The following is a 26,135-nucleotide window of genomic DNA, read 5'->3' as shown; positions in this document are numbered from 1 at the left end:
GTCTATACAGAAATTTCCTTGTACCAGTCAGGGTAGGGTTCCTTCATTTCTATTTTAAATGAAGTATTATGGTAGAAACCCAGGAAATTTACAGATAAAATAGCTGTGTGCTGTAGTTTAGTAACCTTTTAAGTTTCTAAAATGACTGAACTGTATTCAGTGCAAGGGGGTGCGTAGTAAACAGTGCTGTCCAAGTAACGGTGTCAGAAATTGTTCCCAAAACACTGAGTTATGTTGATATTTTAAAATATTGCTACTGATCTCCACAGCTTAAGCACTTAAGCCCTACCCTGCCCTTTGTCAGCTTCATGCTTGGGAAATGTCACTAAAGTGACAGCTGGCAGAGTGAAGGCAAAGAGGAGAGAGGAAGCATTGAAAAATGCTTGGAACATGTTGCTGTATTGTAGGGAGGAAAGGTACTAGAAATATATAAGCAAAATACGGCTTTTAAAATCCACTACATGTTCCATCTGATGTAAAAGACTGTTTAGTATTGGTTATAACTAAATATATATGCGTGACATTTATCAGAACTCCTTGCCATTCTTCAATAATGCGGCAACGAGGAAGATTATCCTTTCCCCTACTCCAGGATGACGTCATTGTACTGATAAGTAGGACTTAGGAAAGGTTTATGTTCTTAGCACTAGAATTAAAGAATATAATACACCTTTTAATATAGTAATTTCTAGCTCTACTAATTTTCAATGTTTATCTTGCAAGATCATTAGGAAATTCAGAAATAATTTCTCTGGTTTGAAAGAAAAATAGTGGGGTGATCTAAGGATAAATAAGCTCTCTGCTGTAGTGTTCCTCTACCAGTACAACACATCTGGCAAGTAGCTACAAGGTCTTTCAAAGTGATATGCTGTAAAATTGCTAAGAAATCCAGTCTTTAAAAATTCAAACATACTGTTAACATTTTAGTGTTGAAGCTGGTAGCAATCATTGAGTACCATATTTGTTTCCTAATGCAACATATGTTCTTAATTTATTATTTCACATTGTATATTTTCACATTAAACACTATACTGGATCAAGATAAAATATCAGTGATAGGGCATGTTTTCTTTCTTTTTATTCAGAAGAAACCAGACATTATTGCACCATGTCCTATATCTTGCTCAGATTCATTTTGATTCATTTCCTTGCAGAAATTGATGAAACCTCTCCAGAGTTCTTGATGGACCATTCATTAATTATTGTCTCAGTGCTCTGGCACAATTATATACAGTTGTATTTAGTGGATGTAGAAGAAGAAAGATTAAGAGTTAGTTCTTCTGGATGGGCTATATGGCATCTGGTATAGCTCAAGCTGGAATCAGTGAGGGGCAGCCCAATCCCTAAAGAGCAATTCATCCTGTCTTATTGCACAAAGTGCATACTAGTGTTTGAAAATTAAACACTTCTGCAAAACCAAACTAAATATCCCATAACACTATTATCAACTGAGCAGCAGAACATGAAGTTTGGTAATCATACATATAAATTACAATGTTTGGCACCATAATATTGCTATTGTCACTAATAGTTGGAGCAGGTAACAACACCTGAACTTCAGATTGTCTGACACTTTCTAATATTAATCTCTGCCTTAACAATGTTATAACTTAACCAGACCTTAACTGTCGGGGTTTCAGTTTTTGTGCATTGTGCATCTTTGATAAATGTTTTAGGTCCTTTGTTTTCTTCTTGTAAAGGAATGGGAAAGAGAAAGGTGCAGCTAAAACTATTGGGTTGTTTCTGACAATCAGATTATAAGCCATATGGTTTTGTCCCTATTAAAATGTGGGACATTTCGCTGAAGTATGTGGCTGTTTTATTGAATAACCCTTGTGATTCCATGATGTGAAAGTGGAATTTGGGGAGGAGGCAAAGAGGAAATTACTTTGGTTAAGATATGTGCACTTGTTTCCTGCATGTTTAAATTCAACTAAAATTTGCAAATTTCCAAGGTTATAAGGTATTTCTCAGTAAAGGTAGGTACAGGTATTTATCAGTATAAGTATATTCTAGTTCAGTTCTCTGAAGAGTTGGGCTGCTACAAGTGTTTTTCATTCTATACCCCCCTCACGATAATTTCAAGTACTTGTTATGTGGCAACGAGCCTGCTCTTTAGAATGGCTGTTGTCATTTTTTACTGCTATCGTAACTGAGCCTGCTGTCTGATAATGACATTTCCCCATCTGAACACTGAGGTGAGGTTTCTCTTAAACGCATTTTTTCTTGGACTCTACTGATATTGAAGTTAAATGAGATGTGTCTACTTTGCAGTTAGCTGATCTGGTGTGGGTATTTCTATAGAGATGCTTCACACTTTGTGCTAACCAGGACTGTGAGATTGATATTTATATAGCTATCCACCGACATGCAATTGCTAGCGCATGGTGCAATCACTGCTCAACCCAGATCTGGTAAGAAAAATTGGACAGAGTTGCATGTGCTGAGCGTTTACGAGAGGAGAACTGTCCTTGAAACCTGGTTCAAACATTATTCACCCTCAAAGGAATCAAAGTCCTAGTTCAGCTAAGGTAGCTGCCAAATACAGAACTTTATTAGCAACTTTTAAAGGCTCCTCTGTCTTAAATTATGTTTTCTTTTTATCCATCATTTTTATCTCTTTCCAGACAAAATTTTTCTGCCTTGCTTGTAACACCTTTATCTTACTTTTCTTCTGCATGCAATTATGGTGTATAATGACTGTTTTTTAGAAGAAATATACTAAAATATTGACTCCTTTAAATTAATGATGGATATCTCAAAGCTCAAACTAAGGGATTATTTTTTTTTCTATTCTTCTTGCCTTAAAAATACTGGAAACTTCTGAGCAGAGATTCTGTAAAATTAGAAAGAGTACAACTTTTCTCAATTGATTTTCCCAAATCAAAATTACTTAGCAATTCCAAAAAATAATACCTTCACAGTTCATTAGTGCAGTATTGACCCAGAACTGACAGATGTCCTACCTACAGGGAAGTCACTGACTTCAGGAAATTAACCTCACGAGAATATTGATAAAAACAGGGCTAGGAAAAGAGCATGCAAGGCAAGTGTGCTCTTCTGTGAGGCGACTCTTTTGATTTATTGCCTCATCTCTGCGTTAGCATTAGCAGAATGTTGAGGAGAATGAAAAGAAATTGCTTGCTAGGCTCTACCACTTTATTGAGAGGATGCAAGGAAAGCGGTGTGAAAAGTGGAATGTGTGGGGAATTAGAGTGAAAGCTCAGTATTTTGTTGCTGGCAGATGTCTGCTAGGCTTCACCATTTTACTGGGGTGGTACAATTCAGTTGTTATGACACATCCAGGAAGAAAAACAGAAAACACGAGCTGGAGGCTTGGAGAAAATTAAATGATGATGACTCAGAACTTACACGCTAAAGTAAAATGAAGATTGAAACACTGCACCAATTTGTTTAGCAGAGGGATCTGAAGCACACATGAAGAAATGAGCTTCCAATTTACTGAAGCTTTGCACTGATCTTCAGATGAAGAGGGTAATATTAGAAAGCTGGTGTCAAGGTGAAAGGCAAGGATGATTACACATAAACTGCAAGCTGAGCTTATGTTTTTTCTGCCATTCTCTTTTCAAAATATTCTTTTTGTTCAGCGTGTAGTCAGCCCCACATCTGCTTCTGCTGAAATCCAAGGAAAAGTGTTTCAGAGCCTAGAAGTGTTATTGTTTGACTCGTTTGGCTGGGAGAATGAGTCTCAAGTAACCTATGAACTCTGTGCCATATACTTGCAGTAAGCAGAGGGCCTGCTGGGGTGATCTACTTAACTTGCCATTAAGTTTTATGTAACTCTTATAGTACTGTTAAAAAATGGTTTGCAGGACTCTCTGCAGTCGTATAGCATACATTAACTTCTAGTCTGAAAGTAGTAGCCAATTTTTATCCCTTATGTAAACAGACCAATTTTTATTGTATTTACTGAACTGTCTTCCTAAATCTGATAGACTATTATCTATAATTTATCATCCTTGCTGCAATGTGGCATTTTGCTTAAAACTTTAACCCTTCCAGTGGTTGAGTTATAGATGGGGAGCTTCTAAAAAGTTTTTGGATGAATCTGAATGGTTACCTGAATCAGGGGATTTCAAAAGCATTTAGAAGGTGAATAAACACCATTGCCTCATTTTCACACATGGTGAAAGTAAGACAAATACAGATAAAATTGGTTTGTTCAAGGTCATGTAAGTTAGTTAGTCCCAAAGCTAGAAATAGTCATAGCCCTCCCCACTGTTTTATTCTTTATCCATTGCCTATCTACAGAAACACTTGGCCTTTCCTCCAAAATATAAAAGGTGAGAGAGAGTTTACACTAATTAGACTTCTCATATCCAGATCTGTATTTCTGGATTCATGGATCACACAGAAAGGGACTGCATTAGCCACAACTGTGTAGTGCTGGACTCATACATTTCATCATCTCATCATTTCTTCTTACAGGTCCAAAATTTATAAATAAGTATTCTGTATATATGAGAAACTAGTTAGCAACAAGATCATCTTACACAGCATATCAAGAAATCAAGTGACTGTGGGTTTGATACTGGAAGTAATCTGTGTCCAGAATTCTTGTGCACTTTAAGTAGCAATTACAATTACCAAGGGTTAAAAAAAACAGATGGTGGTTGTTTTATGTGTTACTAGAGAAATTCAGGTCCTTTTATCTTTGCCAAAGCAACTGTAATTCAGTCTACCCTGGACAATGGTGTTGTATGGGGCATATCGTCCCTTATCTTTTGAAAGCATAGCCTCAAAACTCATTTAATAGTATGCAGCCTACAGGGTATAGTAAGCCTTTACTTCAAATTTTTATGCATCATAAATACAGTGTTAGTGGTCTCCTCAGTGTGTTATCAAGAGGGCAAAGGCTACATTACACCACTGCTGATGACTCTGATCACATAAAGGGAAAATCAATCCAACACAGCACCTCCGTTTTACAGCTCCAATATACTGATATTCTAAAAGGACAGGTAACAGACAGCACCAGATACTCCCTACCACATGTCATTTGAGGCAAAGGGTACGTGTCATTCCCTTTAGTAGTACCTGGCAATACTGAATTCTGTTTATTATCAGCCACTTGGCAACAAGACCTATTCCTAGTCAGTGCTTTGCTGCTGCCCTGGAAATTCTGTAGCTTGCAAGAATGAGGCAATTTCTGTCACTCCAGTAAGAGCAGAAAGAGGCTATTCTTTGGAAAAGTGCTTAGGTTTGAAGAAAAGGAGGGAAGGATTACATTCTTCTGTTACATGCTCTTCGTCATTGCTTATAGTTGTCGAACCTAACCTATACTAAGTTAACTTGAACTAACAGATAGATCATTTACTCAGCAATTTGGGAGTACAGCTATTTATTGACTGTATACATTTAGGTGCATTGTGGCCTATTTGTAACTTAGAAGCTCAAGTTTATTGTCGTCCATTAAAATTGTCAGGATTAGCTTTCTTACTGAACTATAGCACTATGAGTTATATTGGTGATGAAACCTGTTCTTACTGTGTCTGTTGTCTGAATCCAAGTTTCCAGTGTGAACATTGGCTTAACAAGCTTTACATTTTCTTTTCCCCTTATAAAAAAAATATATAAAGAGCTCATATTTCAAAATAAATCTGAATTGTACTTTATTTAACATCCGACACAACTGAGATTTTATGCTGCTAAATGCACCTATAACACATTTTAAAAAGTGACATTGCTATGGTTATGAGTTACACAACAACATGATGTCAGCCCTCTGATTGGTGCCATGGTATTTAGCAATGCCACTTGGACAGGAAAGTTCACACACAGAAGCCTGTCCAACAGTTCTAAGAATTTTATATCTTTTGAAGTATTCAATATAATTCTTTATGTGTCGAAGCACTGGCCTTCCAAACCCTTGTTTTTATTTTCCAGCAATCTCAGTGAACTTGGGGTCATTGGATTGCTTGCTTTCTCACTGGCTGCACTGAAATCAAACAGCCATCAGCTAAATTACTATAGTTTAAATGTGCCTAAAAAGAATTCAAGAATTCAAGGCAGTACTTCAAAATAGCATTATGACTCTGCTTTCAGCATGGCACGAGGATATAATACAAACCGAAGAGGTAGAGGCTGTTCAAAGAAAAGGTGGATTTTCTGTACTGGCTCAAAACAAGAAATAAGGGTACTTACAGATTTCAGCTGCCTACTTCAACCACAAGTTTTCTGTGATTATAGTTGTTTCATCAATAAAATAATCTACTGTTGATACAAATTAGGTCTTAGTTTTCTGAGACATATCTCCATCTCCTGAGATTACAGAGAAACAGCAAAATGAAAACTTTATCAAAATAGGAGTCTGTACTGGCAGTATGGCAATGATAGCCTATCAGTTCCTTTGACTGACAAAAAAGTTGAATTAAGGACAGTTAGGATGGACTGGACCAACAAAGTCATAATTTTTTTGTTTAGTGTTTTCAGAACCAACAGTTTTCCAAGTATTGCATACAATATGGTGATGGAGAGTGGGGAAAGCAGGGAGAAAACCAGACTGACATATGAAGTTGCTTTTTATTTAGTAGATAACTGCCCATTGCCAAAAAAGTTTGGTACGTGAAAAACATTATGGTTTTATAGTGAGTGTTGAGAAATGCACTGGTGGTCTCTGCTAACACATCATAAAATTTCTAGAATGAATTCTTATCCACTGGTAGTTTCAATTGATTACCCATGAATGGATAAGCCTAATTTATATTGTCATTACTGAAGATAGGAAGTTACTTATTCCAGCATGTTTAGCATGCAACTCAGAGGTATTTATGCAACCACAGTACTTCATGAACTTTTTGTGAACAGATTTAGGACTTTTCTGTACCACCTTTAGTAAGATCCTTCATTAGCTGAAAAGGAAAATAAATGCTTTTGTGCTCTTAATTTATTTTTTTTTTTTAACCTTTTCATCTGAAATCAGATCTCTGGACCAAGAGATTTCAATAATTTAAAATTTTAAATGATTCTGCACTGAACTCTATTTATCACCAGCCACTTTGCAACAAAAACTGTTCTTGGTCAGTGCTTTGCTGCTGCCCTGTACAACAGCTGCTCTGACATTTCTGCAGCTCACAAGGATGAGGTAATTTTCCTGTTGCTCCGATGAAAGCAGAAAGAGCCCAACAATTCTTTGGAAAGGTGCTCAGATTTGAACAAAAAGAAAGGAAGGTTAAATTGCTTTTGTTTCCAGCTCTCTCACAAATGTGCTTTGTTAGCTCAGGTAGGATCGGGTATATGCTGAAGCTACTTTTGAGGAAGTGGCACACTTGCAGCTGCAGGTTTTAAAATCTGCTTTTGCTTTTTGCCTGTTTCCCCTGTATAAAGAAAAGGTGTTACTTCACGGTATCTCTAGGTTAAATTCATTGACATTTGTATTCTGTTTTGAACATATAAAGCACTAGAAGAAATGTTAAAATCACTTTGCACAAAAAATCCTTACCATCTCCACTTGGATATGCAATTACTAGGGCAAAACCCCCTACAAATGCTCAGAGAAGCAGATGATTTCCTGGGAAATTGTAGGGTATAATGTATTTGTCTGAGTGCTGCAATCAAATACTTCTATGAGCACTCTAGAGGAGTTTAGGAGGATAATATTAATTCTTATTGTTTGCAGTGTTTGGATCTTGGAAGTCAATAGGGCATGAGACCACCCAATACATCTTGAAGATAGGATAAATATCTAAATTATTATTATTTTTCCTTCTCTCAAGAAGTGTGCATCCTGCATAACTATGGGTACAATTTTTTGTTAGACTGTAGTCATTTAGCGATGGACTGTATCACCATGTAAAACTGATTGGCCTATGACCAAAATTAAGACTAACAGTCCCTCATTTTAAGGGATTCTTAATACCACAGCTTAAGTCACTAGTTCTTTCATTAAACTTTTCTGTTTGAGTTGCAGCACATGTTTAAAAAGTTTATTATTCATACATTCCTCCATTATTTGTCATATACAAACTAATGCTTTATAACAAAGCCTGCAGATTCTCTTACTCCTTATATTACAATGCATTTAGAATTATTGCAAGTAAGTTTAGGTGCTGTCAGATGGTCTTATTGCAGTGGAGACTAGGTCTAAGTCACAAGGACATGAAACTCCTAAATAAGACATCCTAAAGAAATGTAAGGGATTTTTAATTATATTTTTCTGGTCAGAAAACAAAGAAAACAATAAATTATGCATTGTTTCCAACATCCTGCAACAATCATAATGTTTCTCATGTTCAATCTTTATCCCATATTGTTTGTGGTCCATGTTTAGGCTTTGGCATCTTGCAAATGAGGTTAGTAGAAAAGTAGCTTTTACAGTACTTATTAACCACTGTCTGTTCCAGAACGCCTCTTAGAATATTTATTCAAATTCAGCCTTCATTATTTTTAGCTCACTTGGGAAATTATTAGCTTTCATCTGATGCCTCACATATTTATGCTAGAAATAAGAAGATTTCATACTAAGCGTATTAGTATGTTTAACGTCAGAGAGGAAGCCAAGTCATTATGCCAATTCTTATTTTAAAGAGCTTTTAATAGTGATAGCTTTTTCACAAGTAGTCAATAAGGTCCATAAGCAAAATTTAGACAAGTAGCTAACAACCCTGACTCATATTTCCAAAGATACTGAGGTGACTAAAAACACAAGCATATGCCTAGAAGAATGTAAAAAAACCCACACAACCACACCTGCCTAGCACCACCTATCATGGATTTCAGTGGAAATCAGATACATGACTGCTTTTGAAAACCTTTTGAGTGTCCATCTGCCTCTTTAGTGCCTAAACACCATTGAAAATCTGCTTCATATGCCTTTAGGAACCTCCAAGTTCTCATTGACTTTTCATGAGACTTATACTAATTTTTGAAAATAGATTAACACTTCTAAAAATTTAGTGTTCAGTCTTACAGATGCAGCCATCTACCTGCCACAAAATCAAGACCTATTTTGGCACTGCAGCAAACACTTATATATGAAGAATTGATAAATTGTAATAGTTTGTACCATGAATGGTAGATTAACTTTAGAATTACACTACAGACCTTTTGGGCTGGTTAGAATTAATGTTAAAAATGAGGCTTTTGATGTGCATGTACCCTTTTCAAATCAGGCACGAGTAGTATGTATTGATTGCTCAAAAGAGTCTCTATTTGCTATATTTATAATACAGAAGGAAAAATATCAAAAGTTCAGCTGGTAGTTCTTAGGAAAAACAGATGTCTAGTTAGAAACCAGTGGGAATCAAGTCAAGGGAAAATATTTGTGGTGCAATGATACTTATGGCCAAAAGGCCTCGGAAAACCAATGATCAATGTTTTCTTTAGTGAACATAGAGAATTCCTCAAATTAACTCACACTATCCTCAGTGCGCTGAGCAAAGCCAACTGAAGTTAACAGATAACCTTAAGGAAGTATCCGTGGATTCCTGATTGTGCATTATGAAGTGAAAAAACTCCTGGACAGGGCCAGCCTGGAATTAACATCACTGTTTTCCCCTTTGATATCATCTGTGTCCCTTATTTATTATACTACAGATCAGCTTTTCCTTGACAATGTCTCTCTTTTCTCTGCCATATGGAAGTGTAGGCATACACTTTTTTTTAATATTATATCCTAAAGAAACCCCAGCAAGGACACTTGCGCCTGTTTCATAATTCAAAGATAATTGTTTTGCATACAAAATCTGATGCAGGGTATTTGATTCTTGATAAGGAGTTCAAGCCTGATTTGTTAAAAATTTTTTGCTCTTTTTTCACATATCTGAGCTTCACCTGTTTAATTTCAGAACATAAATTTCTATTTGAAAAGAGCAGCAGACAATAAGAATTTACCACTTATGAATTCTGCTCATTTTATTAGTATTTATCTTAGTTATAGCAGGAAATGGTTGCCTTTTATTGCATTGTCTTACTGCTTTCAAAAACTAAAATAAGATGACTATGTAACAAAAATTATAGTAGTTGACTTAACACTGTTAGAGCTGCAGTTGTAGAATTTCATTCTATTGTTTGCAAAAAGAAAGATAAGGGTCAAATTCTACAACAATATCTTCCTATCATTTTTTTAATGACCATATTACATTGACCATTCCACTTTTTCAAATGACTGTATCTTGGTATAACTATATTACATCTACTAAATCTAATTCCTAAAATAGTGGCAGAACTGTACAGACCATATGAAAATGGTTCATGTATATTATATATACATAAGCTCACCCTTTACGATTTTTAAATGCAGAAGCCAATACACAACTGTGAAGTGAAAAAATGTTGTGGAAACACTACCCTCATTTTTACCCCCTTTCCCTCAAGCCAGACCAACTGGGAATAGTACAATGCACAATATTAAGAGTATCCTGAAATAAGCTAAATGGTATATATATTTATTCACAGAGAATATAAATAGTCCTTTCTGGGGTTTAGTGCTGTGCTCTGCTTCAAAACAATACAGTTACTGAAAAAGATTTGTCAAGATCCAAACAACCTAGGGTACAGTTTCTACACTGCCTCTAACTTGTTTGGAAATTTAAACTAGTGCCATTATGGTTCCCTGCAAAGGGATCACTTTAGAGATCATGGAATGCAGTTATCCTTGAAGTGGTTCTGTACTGTTTCTGTATTGCCTTGGGTGATGGGAGGAACTGAAGTGAGGAAGGGAGAGGAACCTTGTGCTGTTGATTCAACTCGTTGAATGGCTAACAACCTCAGGTGGGGTTCTGTCTTACCTCAGTCATATTAGTGCTTTTACAAGTGAGCTCATTAGGTCAGAAGTAGCTATTTTTTAAATTTTCAAATTGCCTGAGTGTCTCAAAACTGTATGCCTGTTGTATCAATTAGTATCTCAAAATTGTACTTGAGCATCATTCTGTGTCCTTTCTCCATGATGATACTTCATGGCACAGCATTCTAACGGAGAAAATGCTTCTTTAATGATGCCTGATATTTAAATGTCACTCTAAATTTTAAATATTATTATTGTCTTAATTTCTTAAAAATCTGATGGGCATGTATATTCATAAGAATAGAAATGAATCCATGTGAAGAGCAGTGTAAAAAATTGCTTCATTATTTATGCATGGATAAGTGCACCTTGTCTCATTAAGCAGGAATAAAACATGAAGGAATGTTACTTATTATGACACGTAAGAGTATATTCTATCAATTATATCAAGAAAGAGAAGGTAGATAAGCTCTTCCCTTCTACTTTTGCAGTCTCAGAGTGGAGTGAATTCTCCAACAGTCTTCACACATAGACTAGGGCCCAGGAGCTACTCAAGGTCGAAGGAGCAACTGTAACTGGTTTTACCTGCATAAGGCACATTCTGGGTTTTTGCTTAAGTGTATTATACCATGGCAACTAAAATAAGCTTGGATTTGCTTTGATTTGAGATGTGGCCCATATGAGTGCATCCTTATCTCCACATTTCAGTTCACTGTGTAGTTTTAAATAGATTAATCCCACCAAAATTTAGGCTCTTAATGGGAAGTCCTTACTCAAATGACTTAACTAACTTCAGGATAAAATTGCCATAGCTTCTTTGCTTAATTTAGAGTGGAGAAGGAAAATAGTGTCCTATGGGATATTCAGAACTAAGTGAGAGCTCTGAAAGTTTCTTACTCCTCTCACTGACTCTAGAATGAGCTTGAGTAAACTGTAACTCAGATGCCTCAGGTGCCTAATAACGAATCCGAAGCAGAATCTCCTTCTGTATATTGAATCAAGCTCTATTTAGTCTTTATCATTCAGAAGGTTCAGTCTGTGTATGGATAAATTAAAATTATGTTTGTCATAGATTGTCTGTCTAGAAAGAACTGAATTTATAAGCACTTTGTCTGAAAAAAAGGCGGAAGGAACAATACAGTCAACAACATAAAATACAAATGAGAGCTTTTCTAATACATCTATCCTTCTTTATATGAATCACGGAGGTATAATAACATCACCTATTCTTCCTACACCTCTATCCTCCCTTGAAAATAAAGAAGAAAAATAAAACCCCACCAAAAAGCATCAGTAAGGAATACTTTGATATTACTGAATTTCAAAATATAAGTGGTGTCATAATGCAAATTATTTCAGTAGTACCTCTGTTTTCATTCAGTGCCCATTGATTTCGAGCAAAATGCCAGAAACAATTAGGAAAAACAGAGGTGTTCCAGAAGCAAATACATATGGTGTTTTTCATTTAACCTTAGCTATATATTGCAGGAATAAACATGGCTTTTATTCAGGACATGCATTTGCCAATAATACATCTGATTAAACTAGGAAAATTAGAAATACTATCAGTAGCTTGCTCCCAAATTACACAAGAAGAAATTAGATACATTTTCAGTAGCTTGCTCTCAAATCTCTTCAGTCTATGAGTCACCGGATTCTTCCTGCCAAACTAAATATGTCTGTGAAAGGCTGGAAACTTTAATGGAAAGAAACATAAAACTTGAAATACGTAGGAAAAACTAAGTTTTTTCATGGAAGACCTGTTGACTAGTAATTCAGGAATTCAGGGGATGTAGAAACAAATTATTACATCTTACTTGTCTACAGAAGTTTCAAGGTATGAAATGTATTCAGTTTAAACCTGCTATGTTAACCTAAAATAGATGCCCTTACTAGCTTTCATGTAACCTAAAGTAATCAATGAAGACTTACAAAAAGAAGTAAAAATTTCATTACCATAGTAGAAGCTCTTATGTAGTCATTTGCATGGGTTTCATGAGTTAAAAGAAACCTTCAGTATAGTTAATGCTATTCTGAAAAAGTCCCCCGGTTGCTAAGTGGGTTTATTATACATGGTACCACACAGCCATCTAAGCTAATCAGGTATGTACTCACCCTTTCAGGTCAACAACCATAATGACATCTTTTCTACCATTTTCCCCTCAACACTAAGAGTTTTTATAACTTTGCATAAGCCATACATTTAAAAATGTTCTTTAGAATATAGACTTGTGAAATACAGAGTTTGTGTGCATGATTTAAGCTTTTATCTATTGCCTTAGTAGGATATGGCTGTTAATTAACATTCTTTTGAGGCAAAAACAATTTTCAGTAGTATTTACTTTCCTTAGAAGTTGCTGTTTATAGGAGCTGGGGGTGTTACTTAAGTGTTTACTTGTTTGAAGATAGAAATATTTAATAAGTATTGCTAGAATATTTATTTTCAGAAAGAAAACTGTTTTGCTCACTAAGCTGGATTGAGCCAGAATGGTCTGAGCCAACCCCTTCTTTTTTCTGCATACTCAGCCTTGTGCAAATTTCTGCCCAAAACACAAAGACACAAACACTATAAACCAGTAGTTCTGTATATATAAAAAAAAAAAAATCATATAATTTCAGGTTTGGGCATGAGCCATAATTTCCTAGTGGAAGTACTTTGTCAGGACACTCTTTCCCTACTTCCACACCTTTATGGGCACAAAAGGAAGCAGAAGGGCCTGCCGTCTGGAGGCATTCTCTTACTGTAGAACAGTTATATTGCGTAGTTGGGAAAACTGGGACCACAGCTGAATTTTCAAAAGTAAGATATATATACATATGCTGTGTAAACTCGGGGGGGGGGGGGGGGGGGGGGAGGGCGGGGGCATGAAGAAGAGAGAGGTGAGACCTAAATTGTTTCTTTGATAAAAGGAAGCTATTCCAATTTTCACTAGCAAAGGATTTAACACGAGGTAAGCAAACAGCTTCCATTCCGTCTTGTAAGAGCAAGACCATTGAAAACAGATTCAATTCCATTATCCATGGGATTCAATCAGAAAATACAGCAAGTATCTCAGTCTTGTGTCTGATTTTTAGGCATTTAGGTTTACTAAGGAATTCAAAGCTGTTTTCTAAGGCACTCCTAACCAGTTTACCAGGAATTAGCATTGAAGCAATCAGAAATTTAACCTAAAAGTTGTTCAGATAAAACTGACAGGATAAGCTTACCTGTGTAATTTGCCTAATATTTAAAGAAGTCTGAAAAGAAGATAGCATTTGACTTTTCTTGCTTTGATACAGTAAGAAAAGCCATTTATTCTATTACTCTCCAAGTTATATGTTAACCAGTGCCTAAGGTACAGCCTTTTGGTTGAAATAGGCATTTAGTATTTAACTGGATTAAATTATTTAAACTTTTACTTAAAGTGACAATACAAAATCTTCTATAGGTTGGAGTCACCCCCAGGTCAGTATACAGTATGCCCCTTTAAAGGCTATGGATGTGTTAACATTCTTGTTCTCAGAACCTCATTCACTGATGCAAACATGAAATACACCTGTCATTACTTAACAATTAGACCCAGTACCTGGGCTATATCTTGCATAGTGATTTTGCATTAAATGCACCACAAAGAAAGTATGAATTAATGGCTTTTTCTTCTTATTGACACGGAAGTTCCCGTGGTTATTACCAGAGATAAATTTAGCATAAATTCTTCAATAAGTATACATTTGTGGTATTACTTTTGTCTTGATTTCTAGACTGAGAAATGACTTAACTGTTTAGTTACCCCTTTCATTTGTTGTCACATTTTTCAACAATTAAGCTTGTATCATGGGCAAATACTGACATTTGGGTATGGTTTAATAAACAAGTTCAGATCCATCTTTTTTAACAAATCTCTGAGATTAAAACAGTTTTCAGTCTCTATTTCATTTTCAGTGATGTGATAGGGTTTGAAATGTACATAAAAGCTAAAGTACAGAATAAGCTCTAGAGAAATGGCTGTATGAACTTCATTATTTGAATGAGCATTCTATATAGATTGCTGTAGGTGCTCAAGCAGTTAGTGCAAAAGGTTTTATTTAAGAAACTGTGTGGTTCTGCTAAACTGAATCACTTGCTTTGTGACTCTTGCTGATGTTTATCAAATATTGCAAATGCATTATTAATACCAGAACAAATGAAAAGGTCCATATATAAAGGTTTTGGCTAATTGCATAAAACGTATGCCAGAACTGAAGTCACTGAAGGGTTTTTCTTGGTATTTAAGATTCAGTGGAAAAGTAAGAGGGGCAGCTATGCCAAGAATTAATGCTGATCTTGCCAAGTGCTTCTTTAAGTGACTTTATCCAACATGAGACTAAACAACATATTAAATACACATATAGCAGTTAGAGAATCAAATGTCAAATAACAGCTTTCTGCTATTTGAGACCAAATCTGAAACTTGGTCTAGTGCATAGATAAAGGCAAACATCATAAAAAGCATTAACATTTCTAACATCTAACAGCTAACTAATAAGGACACATATAAATTGAACTTCTGGAGAAACCATACTTATTTGGTTTTGGTAGTAGACACTTTTTGCAGAGATATTTCTTGTTGAAATGTTGATCAATGGTTTGCTTCCAGTCACCTCACTAAAATTATCTTCATTACTACAGTCCCACTTAATGAAAAGGTTGAAAAAATATGAAATTCTTGGTGACATGAGAACTAGCTGCACAGGAAACCTGTTTGCAGAGTCTAAATTTACTCACTTGCTGTGTGATCCATGGAGAAAGAAGGCAGAACCTCTCTCTTATTAAAGAGGCAATTAAGAAGATTAAACTCACTAAATTAAGGTTAGCCTTTATGAACATGCCCTAGCCTTTCTTAATGTGGTAGAAAAGGACAAATTTCTTTCAAAGACTGGCTTATTTTCAGAAAACTTCCTCAGTGATTACTACCAGGGGCAAGAGAGCACACATCAAACATGTATCACTGTATAGTCAGATAACTGATACCATTCCAAAAGCCAGAGCTACTCTTTTTTTTCTTGTAGAGGCATATCAGCTGTGCCTATAGACCTGGTTCCCTGAGCACTGACACTCCAAACCTGGCTAAAGCACACCATAGCTCCTTTCCAGGCTAGCTTTCCTGTAAGAAGTAAGGAACCTGAGGATAAAGATTGAGGAATACACTCAAATCTTCCATGGATACAGGATTTGGATACGAATGGGGCACGTGGCCAGACCAAGAAACTTAAAAACACTCTTGGATCTTGCTGGGCTTGCAACATTAACATTCCTTTTAATCAGGGACTCAATCAGGGACACAGAGAGGAGCTAATGACTCACAGCTCCTACAGGTATGGAGTAGTTAAAGAACTGAGTGCCATGCCATCTCTTGTAATTATGTTGATAGGTTTGACAGGCCTAGAAACTTTAATAACATCTTAAAAGCAGACTTCCTGAAGTAAACAAGAAGCTGTTAACTAAAGGGAAATGGAAGAAGCAAAACATAATTGCCTATTGCTGTGCCACCTGTTTCCTCCTTTGTAAGGCAGCAATTCCTCCATATATACCTTCATTCTACAAAGCAATGAGATATGATGACAGCTCTGATTACCCAAAATTAGGTTCACTGTCTTACCTGATTTTCTGATGATTATAAGCCAATAGTCTTATGTTGTGCACAGTGGGGGATGTTCTCAAGGACAACACACAATTCTGATTGTCTTAGTGGAAAAAAAGGTGTAGTAAAAATCTGTAATGATTCTCCACAAAGCAGTTGATACAGGGAGAATTAGGCTGGAAAGGTATATTTTCAGAGGAGAAGAAACTAGATAAAAATGAATATAGCATTTGCTCCTTAAAGCAAACTGTTGCTTTCTTTTCTCATGGTAGTAGTAATAGTCCTCAGGAAACAACATGAGCAAGAAAGAATGATTGTAAATCAAATTCAACTTGTATTAAGAAAAAAAAAATAAATCTTTTTTGATTAATCTACAAAGTAAATTCCTGTGACAAGACTAGACTATTTCAAGCAAAATTTCCCCCTTCCTGGGCTATTGCTTCTGTGTTTCCTGTAATTTGTCCTTTCAGTTTTGCCAATAATCTCTGCCCTCAGCACTGTTTTGTAATAGTACTGGCATGGTAGACCTTTCTAGGCATTAAAATTCAAACGAACATAGCAGCCATCCCACTTTGCTTCATGACAGAGCTGGTGAGACTACAGAAGCATTAATGGTTGCCTAAGTGTAGCCACCTGTGTAACAGTGGCCAGGCTCTCTGTTGGCTTCTCCTGATACAAATTAGCACACAGGAACTTGAGTGGCAGGAGCTCTGCTAGAGAGATTTTGCTGGATAAGAGGTGGCAAGAAACTGCCTTTTACTAGTGAATCGTGGGAGAGGAAATGCTGTCTAAGAAGTAGTCAGTGCTGGCTGGGGTTAAATGTGTCCAAAGGAAAAAGCAGGTGCTCTATTTTGGGATTTGTGCAGTGTTCTCCCCTAAAATTCTCTAAGAATGGTCCTTCACTGTCTAGCTTGTGAAGAAAGGGAGTGGTAGAAACCATATTTGACTTCCTCTTGAATTCAGTATTTTTCTTTGTGTGTGGTAAGCAGCTGGGGCATCTCTTCAGAAGCTGTAAAGATTTCCTTTTATAGCTAGGAAGTTGGGCAGAGTAGACTATATAAAGGAAATTTCTTTTCTCCCAGTCCTAACCATAGACAGCCTTGCGGCTGTGCAGTACAGAGTTTCAAAAGAAAGTAACTCAATTATTTATATCTTCATTTCCACCCACAGCTCCCAAGGAATTGTCAGAAGATTTGACCTTGAATCTGAACCAGGAATTCCACCTCAGCCAAAAGGTATTCTTTATATTTGGAGTCCCTAGTGAAATATAGAATGACGGAAGAAAAAACCTTCCCTCACAGCTATTTCCTGTGCAAGTTCAAGGCAAACATTACCATTGATTATACTTTATATAAGGGAACCAGAGTATGAGACTATAAGGCTTAAAATACAATCTTAATTGACATCCTTTTCCCAATAAAAGAAAAAGTTCACTGGATTTTTTTACTTCTGCAAATGATGTGGCGTTCTTAAAAAATCACCAGAAATGGAGCAACATCTTTAACTTCCAGTAACGTGCTGCACTCTGTAGTATATTTGATATAAGGATGTCAAGTTGTTTTACCAGTGTTACTGGACTTACTTTTCTATAGTTTCATATTTTAGATTAAACAGTAACAAATAAGAGAGAGAAAGCTAAAAGAGATTAAATTGATGCCTTGTGAATCAGTAGTCGGGTAGAAAACGCACATTACTCAGCGTCCAATGGCCATATATCAAATTAATAAAATTCCTGTTGAATATTGCAATTGCAGTCTATTGATTATGACAGTACAAGACTTTCCAAAAACAGGGTGGTTGCTCATTAGCAAAACCTTCCACAGTCTTCCATACAAAACGAAGTAGACCTTTTTGGTGTTAACAGTTACATTAGTTCAAGTGAAAACAGAATGTAAGAAAACAACAGAGAAAACTAGAGAGAAAGTCTTTACTGACAGCAAATAAAACTCAAGATTGCAAGGGTAAAGATCTCCTTTTAAACTTCACAACCCATCCTGATATTTTAAAGTAAGGATGATCTAGCTTAGGGAATGCAGAGGTGTGGAACAGATTGTACAACCTTAGAATAACTGAGATTGAAAACAAAGAGAGTTATTGCTGGTGATTAACATTTTGCATGTCCTCTTACCTTGAGGAACACAGAGTACACAGAATAGTACATTTGATTACTTGGCAGTAACAGTCACTCTTGCAGTAAGCAAGTGTGATAGTTCTCTGAAAAAACAGCAAACATTTTGCTGGAATGACTGGGAAAATGCCTGAGACATGCACAGTAAAAAAAAATAAAAAATATCCTATGCTATTCCTAGGATGCAGTATATTGTCTTTTTGTTTTCTAGTGCAAAAACAGGAGGGTGAGATGAAAATCTCCCTTTACATTCCTTCCAGCCATGAAGAGAAAGTATTTGTAGGACACTCAAATAGCCCCTTAAGTGTAACTCAACAGCTGACGAATGTAACACATTTTGGTTTTCAAATGAAAACATAAAGACCTAGTTGAAAAATGTAATTTCCTTCATGAGAGATTCCAGAAGCTCTAATATTGTGTTTAGCACCAGAATACCAAGTTAAACAGCACCCTAGAATAGATGCTCATTAATGATAGCTAGAGTGTTAAATACAGAAAGGTTTCTTTAGTGAATTACTAAGTGGATATGAAACTAAGGCTCCCAGTGTCAAAGATAAACTTAAATAGAAAGTTCTAAGAAGATAGTGAAAATGTCTGCAGCTTGTATGTCAGCTTTCAGGTGTTCCTCCTGCTTTCCCTGTGATAAAAGGGCATAAGGGAGCACTGCGCACTGTATGGTGATGTCAAAGCTTTTGCTGAATGTTGGTCATTTTTTTTCTATCCATCTTCCCCAGAAATCTCTGATAATGTCAAGGGAAAATGACCCTTAGGACCAATTACCCTCCCCTGAAAATATGTCTTTTCTGAAGAAGCAATCAGTAATGCTACAGGTAAGTCACTTATGAGTTTGGGACAGCTGTACTTTTGTTCCAGTTTAGTTGTGGTATCTTCATCTTGGATTGACTGAATGCTCTTGGATTGGGAGTTTGGACTTGGTGATCCTGATGAGTCCCCTCCAACTTGATTTATTCTATGACTCTGTAAGAATCTGGATTTCTATTTTTATTACAAGCAAGGAGAAAAATATTGAAAGCAACAAGTCTGTGAATAGAAATGAATAGAAATAGAGAGGGTAAGATCAGAAAAACAAAAATGATAGCTTAGAAGGCAAGAATTATTAGGATAAAACAAAGATTAAAGAAATAAAAAATTAATTAAATAAATAGCTAAACCTCACAAAGAATAAAAAAATAAATAGAAAAAACCCCATGAAGTTAATTTATTGTCTTTATTGCCTAACTACTCCATATTTTCTTTTCCTAGTTATATTCTTGTTTGGAAAGGTAACTGAGGCCCTGAAGGAGAGGTAACTTCAGACAAGCACATATTATTATTAAAAGTAAATGTTACCTTCAGAGGCTCTAAATGCACAAATTCTGGCATGTTTTGAATAAATGTATTAATGAATTAATTCAGAATTAATATATCCCTAGCTAAAAGTTTCATTAATTTTGTGTTATTTGAGTAACTTTGCACGGTCTAATACACAGCAAAGAAAAAATACTGTGATGTTCATTTCCAAAGTGTAGGTCTTGCTCAAAAAAGTTAATTGAGTACCAATATATCCAAACTACTGCAGAAATTTTTATCTGTTTTCTATACTGGTGTTAATCTTTATTATCTCACCATGCATGCATTTTCCTTCACCTGTATTTAACTGATGAAATATGTGGATACTTGGATGTGGTAACTCTGCTTGCTGCCTTCCAGCTGTGCTTTTTTCAAACCAGATGTTGAAGCTTAGTGTGTTTTTGATATGATACAGTGTGTACTTAAACTTTTTTATGAGTAGTCTGACATAACAGGTACATGAAGTTCTGCCTCTTGAATATCTTGGGTCTAGTATGTGCTTTCATTCATTTAATTTCAGTGGCAGGTCAGCAGAAAGCAGTCGTGTAGCAGGTGGAATAGCAGCAGCTGGAATATGGTTAAAAATGATAACATGCCTGAAAAGGAAAATTTGTCAGAAACTCAGAGAGGCTGAATGCAGGCACAGCTTTATTCTTTACTGAGACTTCATGGTCTTTGAAGATGGGCATCTCCAAGACAGATGACACTAGTCGTACTCAGCAGCCTGATTTCACCATTTCTAAGCTTGTATAGAGCAGTTACAAACTCCAATGGATTACATGGAAAGGTTTAGCAGTTCAAAGAAAGAAAGGGTTGACTTACTGAAGTAAAAGCCTCTATCTCCACACACGAACTGAAGAGCATCAACCAGCTCAGCACCACAGAGTGTTTCTGGGCCAGCAGCAGCAGAACTGGTTAAGGTAAGCAAACATAGGCCAAGGTAGAAGAAATGGATGTAGGACACAGTGTGCATCTTCACCTGCCAAGGAAGCAAAAGTAGCGTCAGAATTTCTTAACAGAGTCCTAAAGAAAATTACTCCTGCGCCCTTGTGAGTTGAGAAAGCATTTGTACTGTAATTTGTTAGACAATAAACACAGTATCAGGAAATGCCTCACCATAATTTTGCAACTGTCTACATATTGTAGTCTGTGTATTTTGTAAACTGATTACTTCCTCTGGTGTATATTTCTGGTTTACATTCACACATAGTTAGAGAACCTTGTAGTAACTATGATTTATGGTTGCTCCTGCAAAAGGAGAATATGGAAGAGTGCTAAAAACAGACAAAAGGAAGCCTGGAATAATAACAGCAAGGAAGACTAGACAAACTTGAATTATTTTGTCTAAGACCAGACAGTCTAAGTGGGAATATGACAGTTGTCTGCCAACGTACTGTGGGAGATGGAGGTGACATATGACGGAGAAGAGCTACTTAAACTAAAGAACAGCACTGGCAGAAGAATAAATGGCTGTAACCTGGATGGAAGGAAATTTTGCCCAGTAGGAAAAGAGTTCATAATTAGTACTCCATGAATCTCTAGCACCTTAAAAGGGGAGATACCAGGACAAGACAAAAGATTCAAGGTAGAGCTTGCCAAAGTTACAGAAGAGTCGATGCAGGACCTTTCATAAGTAGGGGACCAAGTTCAATGACTCACAGTCCTCTGTTTCTAGCAGGTTAACATTCGGAAGCATTCAAGAAATTAAGAGGAGCACTAGTGGGAGTGTTTGTATTTTTACTTGTTGGAAGCAGCTATACTTTCACTGACCTGCATTATATCCTCTTAGTCAGGTTTGGCTACGAGGTATACACAGAGGTGACCATTCTTTTCTCATTTACATGTGGTTACAAACTACCTTTTTCCTGGATTTATGATTGAAAGAAGGCTAATCCTCAATCGGTGTAAATTTACACCATTCCATTTATCTGCTTCCTTTTATATCAATTTACATCGACAAAAGATCTTACCCAACATGTCAAAGAAGATAGCATTATTTTTTTTAAAATACTAGGAAAAGCTATTTACATTTAGTAGCAGGACAGTGAAAAATGTGCTTAATACATATCCTGAACTGATTTAGATCACTTGCCAAAATGTTACTTTTGAAAGGTGTAAATCTGCATTTAATTTCATTCTCTGTCAAGGTTAACATTAGTATTGCAGTCAGGTAAGAAGTTACAAATCTTTCTCACCCATACAGTTAACCTTGGCTTAAAACTGCTTTGTATTAGCAGACTAGCACAAAGTAATTGGAGTAAAATGATTAATCTTCCCTAAAGTTTCTTTCAGGGTTTCAGGGACCATTTAATCTTATTTTTTCATTGAACTTTTGAAAAAACCCATGACATTATCTGTTGTCTGCTCACATGGGATCTGATCCAGTGGGAGGGATATTGAGCCTTCTCTAGTCAGTAATTTTTAAGAATTCATATTTTGTTGGCAAGGGATCTTAGGACCTTGCTGGATGAGTCCTCTATTTCAACTGAAGTCAAAGCTGAATAAGACACAAGTCTATAAATACGTCGGAATTTATCCTCCTTTTTTTCCTAGTATTTCCACTGTGAAAATAATGAACAAATGTAAATCCCATGATATATCATAAAAAGAAAGAATAATTATTTTCCCATTCACAAGAGTCTTTAGCCAACTTTGCCATGCAAAAACCAACAAGCTTTAATGCACAGACATGACTTCAATGGCAGATGGAGGAAGATCAGATTACAAATGAATGATGGTAACATAAAGCATTATTTCCTGTAATAATTCCATATCTAAACAACATCAATTTCTTTTTCCCCTTGCCATATATTTAAATTTCTAAGATAAATGTGATGCACTTGCAGTTTAAGATGGTTCCCAGTTCTGAGGAGGTAAAGCAGAAAGCTGTTTAGCACACCGCCTCAGAAGACTGAAAGACATTACAAATACAAGAATATTATGTATTTAACATTTTGTTCTTCTATAACATTTGGGCCAGAAATAAACATAAATCTTAGACATTTAACAGTTTTGTATTTTTCAAGACTTTTCAGCTGGGTTGCATTTTCAGATAAGTATCAGCACTGAACTACAACAAAACAGATGATCTACTGTTTTTCCTTTAGTGGAAGCCAAAAAGGCTGCACAGTATAAAGCACAGAGAATTTCTAACTCTATCTTCAAATTTAACAACAGTCAAGAACTTTCAAACAAGTAAAAACTTTGGGGAAAAGAAAACAGACTCACATGTTTCTAGGGCACAATCAATTATTTGTTTAAATTAAGTGCTGTTTCATGAAAACTAATTCCAAAACATAGTTTCAAACTAACTTTACTTCATCATTCTAAATAAGCATAACATTAGTTAGTTCAATATGTTTGTGATAAAATCAAAGTTCCCATTTATGTCTGAGGGGAATAGTCTTAAGAAAATACAAAGTTGTAATCCAATATTGCCTCACATTCTTTACAAACAGGCAGGGTGCTTGCAATGTCCCCAAATTGACTAGAAAGTTGAGAGTTTAAGAAAAAAATGCATTGGCATGTGGGTGGGGTTTATTGAAGCATCTAATTACATTTGGAAATTGAATACAGGTTCAGGATGAGCCTGGTTAAGCACTTCTTTTAGTTGCATAGAATGACTGACCATATTTTCACAGCTGGAATTTCCTCTTTTTTTTCAGTAAAAATAACCAGCTTTTGCTGCACTCCTTTTTTAATAGTCCAGGAGAGTGGCACCACAGAGAAATGTCATATATGAACATTCTGCATCACTTTTACTTCTTAATTCTTTTGTATAATTCCTCTTTGTCTAACAAACTATCAACTGGCACAAGTTGCGCATAAGAATTCTCCATGTGTTTGGTCATTTTGATAACATATAAGAACAGCTACAATAATTATAAATATCCTGAAGGCCATCGCATTTTTATGAATAGTATATGCTATAGAAAAAAAAAAATCAAGGTTTATATTCAAAATCACAATTTGCTATATAGAGATTGGACCTGATTACCAAGCCATAGTAGAAGTATGTAATTAGTATGTAATAGTAATCACTAGTAGTTATTATATAAATAAAGCATATATACTCTCGAATGGATCACAGTTTAAATACTGCTAACTTTGATTAAAGAATCTGGGCTACATCCTAACCTAAATCAATATGTTCCATTGATTCTAAGGAAGCTTGGCAGGATGTACCAGCTGAGGAACTAGCACATTACTTTTATGTCTCTTAGTGCCTTGCTCAATACTTTTAAAAAAATCATCATCTTTGAAGTATATTGGAAGGAATGCCCATTTATACATTAAGAGAATGGTTTCATCCATTGCAATTACAGACCAGCTCTTTTGAATCACATTAAGGAATGAGGTAAGTGTGTTTTAAGTGTAAGATACTTAAAAAAAATAAATGGGCCCTAAACAATTAAAACAGGAGAATTTTGTCAACTGCGTAATTATCCTTGCAAAATATTAAAGAAAAAAACTTCTTGAAGGATAAAAATTTGCTGATAATGGAAAGTTGAACTAGGGCCAACTGACAGAAACAGAGGTCAATGCACCTACTGAAGCCAAATTTACTAAAAGACAGTGTATGTTAATGTGTAGAAATTATAGGGTCATAACATGAAACTTCACATGCAAACTTTCCTGAAACAACCCTCCCTGCAAGGGAAAACTTGGAGATGAACATGTAAGGGAATTTCCATTTTCTTTATGTACAATTGCTTAAGCTATACAAATATGCAAGGTCAGCAAGAGTCGCAGCTGGATTCTAATGTAGAAAACAAACTGAACTTCACATTTACTTTTAATTTATGAAAACAAAACCCAAGTAAATGCTACAATGCTGCCAGAAAATTGCTGCAGTAACAACATCCCTTAAAAGTTTCCCTGTGAAAGCATGAACATTTTATCTATAATTGTGTATAATAAAACTGCAGAAACTTAACATGTGAATAATACCTTTTTTCCTATAAAACCTTGCACCTGCAGAAAATAGCTAAAAGTTCTTGTTTTTAGAAGCATTAATTAACAATATAGACAATGATGTAATTTGACCCTTTAGTAATGACATAACTGAAATATTGCAAAGTTCTCGGAACAGAAGTGAAATATAAGACATGTATCTGCAATAGTTTACCCTTACAGTTATCTATGTAATTGTAACTATTACACACAGCCATTTTCCAGATCACATAAAACTGCATGTTCAGCAATTTATAAATAATTCTCAGTTCTAAAACAATGTTATTGAAAAGTGCACAATACTCTCCAAACCAGAAGCAGACAATACACAGTAAAATAAAACTAAAAAATTATTTGAAATAGTAATAAAGATTTACCTTCAAGAAATCACAAAAGCAGCACTTAACTAATTGTGTTGAAAGACTGTTGATTTTTTCCATTGCTTCTTAAAAGTGCAAAGTCTGGAAATGAATTTGTTAGCAGTAAAGATGAGAAAAAAGAAATCCAGAGAGATGTGAGATGTTGAGAGCAATGTCACATTTCAATATTGAGGACTTTATTCCATTGCGCAGGCTCTATCTGCTCTGATTTTAGCAGTGACAGTGAGATTTAGCAAACAGAAGAGGGATTTAGAGAAAATCCTCACATTTATCTACATTACACAGACACTGTAGACAGGAAACAGCTGGGGGAGCATTTGCCTTCTCTCTCTCTCCCTCTTCTGGCAAAGTTACCGAGTAAGGACTTTTTTGGGCATGGTGACAAATAACATCATACCTTTGCATTTTAAAACTAGAGCACAGAAGCATATTTTTTTCCCTTTAAAAGAATGTGAATTAATGACTGAGGGGTTAGCAGACAAAAAAGCTTGTGCTGCCATGAAAAATAAGAAAAGGTATTCTGGTAAACTTTCACATTGCTATGTGTGCATTTGTATTTATGTGTATGTGTCTGCATTTCAAATATGTATAAACTTATGTACATAAGGGCATTGTTTGTATATATGCATACCTTTGTATATATGTACACATTTTATTTAAGCATAGGGGCACAGGTATTTTATTTATATAGTATAGAAAGACAGGCAGTCGTTTATCTGCTTCTTTCTTAATGCATCTTTACGTTATTAAACTTTGCATGCCTATATGCTGAGTAACAATTAAAACCTCCAGCTCTCTGTGCTATTAACCCTGAAATAGCAGTTTGTAGTTTGCTAAAAATAAAGGAATTGTTGAACAGTCTTGCAAATAGGGCAAAATAGCTTTGTGATTTTCTAGCAACCCCACAGGAGAAGTCATATAATTTCCTAGAATTTTCAGTACTATTACTATAGTAATACAAGTAGACCAGTTCAGGAGGA

At 35.6% G+C, this 26,135-nt stretch overlaps 1 protein-coding gene across 1 annotated transcript in view; it reads right to left on the bottom strand.

The window, feature by feature from the left end:
- The window catches only part of IGF1 (insulin like growth factor 1), a 56,506-nt gene extending 31,045 nt beyond the window's left edge, over window positions 1-25,461 (bottom strand). Inside the window, exons 1-2 of the mRNA XM_056341736.1 lie at window positions 25,153-25,461; window positions 20,645-20,801 (exon numbers count right to left, since the gene is read on the bottom strand). Of these exons, the coding sequence (XP_056197711.1) occupies window positions 20,645-20,801; window positions 25,153-25,215 (220 nt within the window). The 5' untranslated portion in view covers window positions 25,216-25,461. The remainder of the gene's footprint in view (window positions 1-20,644; window positions 20,802-25,152) is intronic.
- Window positions 25,462-26,135: the final 674 nt, after the last annotated feature.

Source organism: Falco biarmicus, chromosome 5, assembly GCF_023638135.1.
Source record: "Falco biarmicus isolate bFalBia1 chromosome 5, bFalBia1.pri, whole genome shotgun sequence".
Lineage (NCBI taxonomy): Eukaryota > Metazoa > Chordata > Aves > Falconiformes > Falconidae > Falco > Falco biarmicus.
Note: the sequence above shows the minus strand (reverse complement) of the source record. Positions and strands in the feature narration are given on the sequence as shown.